The sequence below is a fragment of the Egretta garzetta genome, unplaced genomic scaffold (genome assembly GCF_000687185.1).
Source record: "Egretta garzetta isolate BGI_Z169 unplaced genomic scaffold, ASM68718v1 scaffold311, whole genome shotgun sequence".
In the NCBI taxonomy this organism is placed as follows: domain Eukaryota; kingdom Metazoa; phylum Chordata; class Aves; order Pelecaniformes; family Ardeidae; genus Egretta; species Egretta garzetta.
Genome location: NW_009258678.1, coordinates 131,543 through 135,020, shown reverse-complemented (window position 1 = coordinate 135,020; position 3,478 = coordinate 131,543). Strand labels below are relative to the sequence as shown.

Genomic DNA, 3,478 nt, shown 5'->3' with positions numbered 1-3,478 from the left:
GTCTCTGGGTTGGGTCCTCTCTTGCTCCGTGGATGCGGCATTGTGCTTGTGCATGGGGGAGAACTACTTTTCGGAGTGGGTTGGAGGAGCGGAGGCGGCGCTGGCCCCTATCGAGGTGGGCTGCCCACACACCTCCATCCGCGCCCCCGACCCGACTATATACACAGTATATACACACACACACTCGCCCGCAGGGAGAAAGAGCGTGCCATTTGTTGCGCTTTGAATCGCAAGGCAGTATAATGGCAATAAAAAAACACCCCTAGCCACTTCAAAAAGACTAAGCCGTGGTTTTTTGTTGGGTTTTGTTGTTGTTTGTTTTTCAGAAGTTGAGCTTGGTGATGGGCCTCTCGCGGCCGCTGTCGGCCAGCTGGTTGGCGATGCGCTTGCGGTTGCGCTTGAGCTTGGAGAGGTCCTTGTCGAAGACTTCGCCCGAGCGCAGGGCCGAGACGAGGTCGTCGAACTCGCCGCCTTCCTCCCCGCTCTCCTTTGCCTTCCTTGCCTTGCGCTCCCGCTCCCGCTGCTCCTTCAGCTATGTGCCACGGCGTGGAGGGAAAGGAGACATCTTACCCTCATGCAGGTGGTTGTGGGGGTGCCTAACACACATGTGGTGACCCCCACACCCATGAAACAAGACTGTTTTCCCACCCCAGTGCTTAGCATGCAAAAGCTGGTCAGGGTTATTGATACAACCCCCAGGCTGAGGTCCACAGCCCCACGGCTGCTGCCGGTGGGTCACAGCAGCTCACAGGCAGCACCAGCTCTGCTGCACGTTTTAGCTCCAAGATCTCACCAACCCAAGGTCATTAGTTAATTAAGCAATCAACAGTGAAAAGCAGGTGGGTCTAAGAGTGCAGAAGCTCCTGGCCCAGGCTTCAGTGCTCCCTGTCCCACCATGGGCAAGGCCAGCTGCTGGGGACAGCATGGCATGGTTGCCATCCCCAGGCATCCCAGGGTTGCTGCTGGACTCGCCAGTGCCCACTCACCTGTGCCTCCATGCGTGCCCGGCGTTCCTCCTCCTCCTTCCTCCTTCTCATGTTCTCGTTCTCCTGCTTGGCCTCGGTCACAGCTTGAAGGAACTGGTCAAAGATGCCAAAGAACTCATCGGGCTGCATTTTGTCTGTGTCTTCTCCAAAGTGCTTCACAGCCTTGGAAAACTGGAAGAGAGAGGACAGGGGTCCACCAGTCTCGGAGATACCCACCGTAGCGGTGAAAATCCCCCCATGGGAAGCCTGATGGAATGGAGGCAAGCTTCCAGCGGCTATGGCTGAGAGCAGGGCTTTGCTTCTTCAAGCCTTGAATCAATCATGAAATAGATCATCTGACGTTTTACCTGCTCTCCGGTAAGAGCTGACCCAGTTTGCTCCCGAGCCCTCTTTGCTAAAACATCCCCCACACAACCCTTCTTGCCTCTGGCTCTGCTGAGCCTCCCCCACCCCAGCTCAACTTTATTAACTAAGCAGCAGTAAAAACAAGGAAGCAAAATATTGTGGGACCGAAGACCGAAGACATAAAACTAATAGTAAACACGGCAGGGGAAGGGAAACTCGCACTTTTAAGTTTTTCTTTGAAGTATTTTTGGGGTATTATTTATCATTGCCACATGCTCTGCTATTGAAACCAAATGTGTTGGTGAAACTTCTAAAAGACGTTTCTGCCCAGGCTCAGGCACAGCCCTGGGTAGGGAAATAGGGAGTTTTCCGGCCTTTTGTGCTATTTGCACACCGTTAACATAAGGGAGTCGAATGAGGCCATAGCAAGGGTCAGGACAGGACTTCCACGATCTGCTGATGCGTCCTGGTCCCCAAGGAGCCCACAAGTCATCCTTGGGACCTACATCCTTTGTTCTCACTTCCAGCTTGAACGAGACTCTGTGCACAGCAAGTTTAAAATTGTGACAGCGCATTCTGGAGATAAGCATGCTTAAAAGAAAAGAAAAACAAAATCAAAGCACAAACAGATTTATTAGTTGCTTTGATTTTGCGGGGTAGACCAAGAGGAACATTTTTAAAGCCTGCCTGTATGATTTAGTTTTATTTGCGGGGGTGCCCCAGGCTCTTCAAAAGACATGTAGGACATTTTTATTTCTTTGTTTACTTAAGAGACTTAGCACTTCAAGATGCAGAGGGGAATCTGAGAGGTGCCACTATATGAGTCAAAATAATTGAGGTTATTCTTGTTGATTTTCATCAAGATACCAGATTTTCTGCCATGTTACGGGAGATTCTGGTGGGGGGAAATGCTGAAAATGTTATCCTCTCAGGATATAAAGTTTATAAAATAATGATGTTTCTGCTTTCCTAAGAGAAAGCAGTAACACAATTTGAATCTGGACATGTGTTTAAAAAGCGAAGAGCTGGTGTACTTCACACAGCCCATCCTATCCAATAACCACGGGAACCGCTGCGTGTTGCTTCCAAGCGGACTTTGATGGCTCTGGAGACCATGACCAGACCTTTTCCTCCAGATCCAGTCAAATCAGCAGAAGATGGTACAGTTTGCAGAGCATTTGTCACCACCTCCACAGTCCTAACTCACTTGCAGGCAAGATTTGCCAGGTTACTGTCATCAGTTTAAAAGGGTGGCCTGGGTTAGCCATGGCCTCAGGAAGGCAATCATCAATCACAATGCCCAAGCATGGGTGGATGGTCTGAAGGACAGTGCCAGTTGGACATTGGTACAACCAGGGAGAAGGAGGTGGTGACACTTGGTAACTTCTGTCTTTGGAGAGGTAGCTCATGCAGTGGGACAAGGATGGGACCTCCAAAATGGCCTGTGCTGGACTATCTCCCTGCCACTTCAATCAAGATGAAGGCCAGGCCAGGGAGGAGACACAGGATGATTGTTCTCAGAGGAAATGGAAACCAGCTGTGTGCCCCTTTGCTGAAAGAGGGGAAGCAAAAGGTGCTTGGGAATCACAGATGTCAGGCAATGGCCACCACTTTGCTGTGATTTAAACCAGACTGGTAGGGAGAAGAGGACAACATGACAAAAAGTCATTGCACGTGGCTGCAAAGCACTCACCAAGGCATTACTCTGGGGAAGGTGAACTTTTTAAGCAGCTTCTCCAGTCAGGTCTGAAGTTGGCCTGAGTACATGTCACTGAGCTCCTCTCCCTCTTCTGGAGAGATGAGCTGGGCAGGTCTCAGACCGAAGTTACACATCGGGTGTTATTTTGCCCTATAGAAGTGGGGTCACTTGGGCAGCCTGGGTTGTCTCTGATATCAACCTCTGGGTGACCTCACGTCTCGCCTGAAGACCTGGTTGCATTTTTTTACTCCTCTTCCACCAATACCAGACAGAACAGCCTGCTTTCTTGCCACCTTCAGCCTTCATTGGCCAAGATGCCCCAGCTGCCACACTCCTAACCCTAAAGCCACCCAAACTGGGATATTTCCATTTTAAGACACGGAAAGCAAAGCAAGCCCTCTAGGCTTGAGTGAAAGCTCTTCACCAAAACTCAGATCATCACAAATGA

General features: G+C 50.4%; 1 protein-coding gene across 1 annotated transcript in view; it reads right to left on the bottom strand.

The window, feature by feature from the left end:
- Positions 1-17: 17 nt before the first annotated feature.
- DAAM1 (dishevelled associated activator of morphogenesis 1) overlaps positions 18-3,478 on the bottom strand; it is an 81,692-nt gene continuing 78,231 nt past the window's right edge. The window contains 2 exon segments of the mRNA XM_035888667.1: positions 18-532; positions 987-1,157. Of these exon segments, the coding sequence (XP_035744560.1) occupies positions 323-532; positions 987-1,157 (381 nt within the window). The 3' untranslated portion in view covers positions 18-322.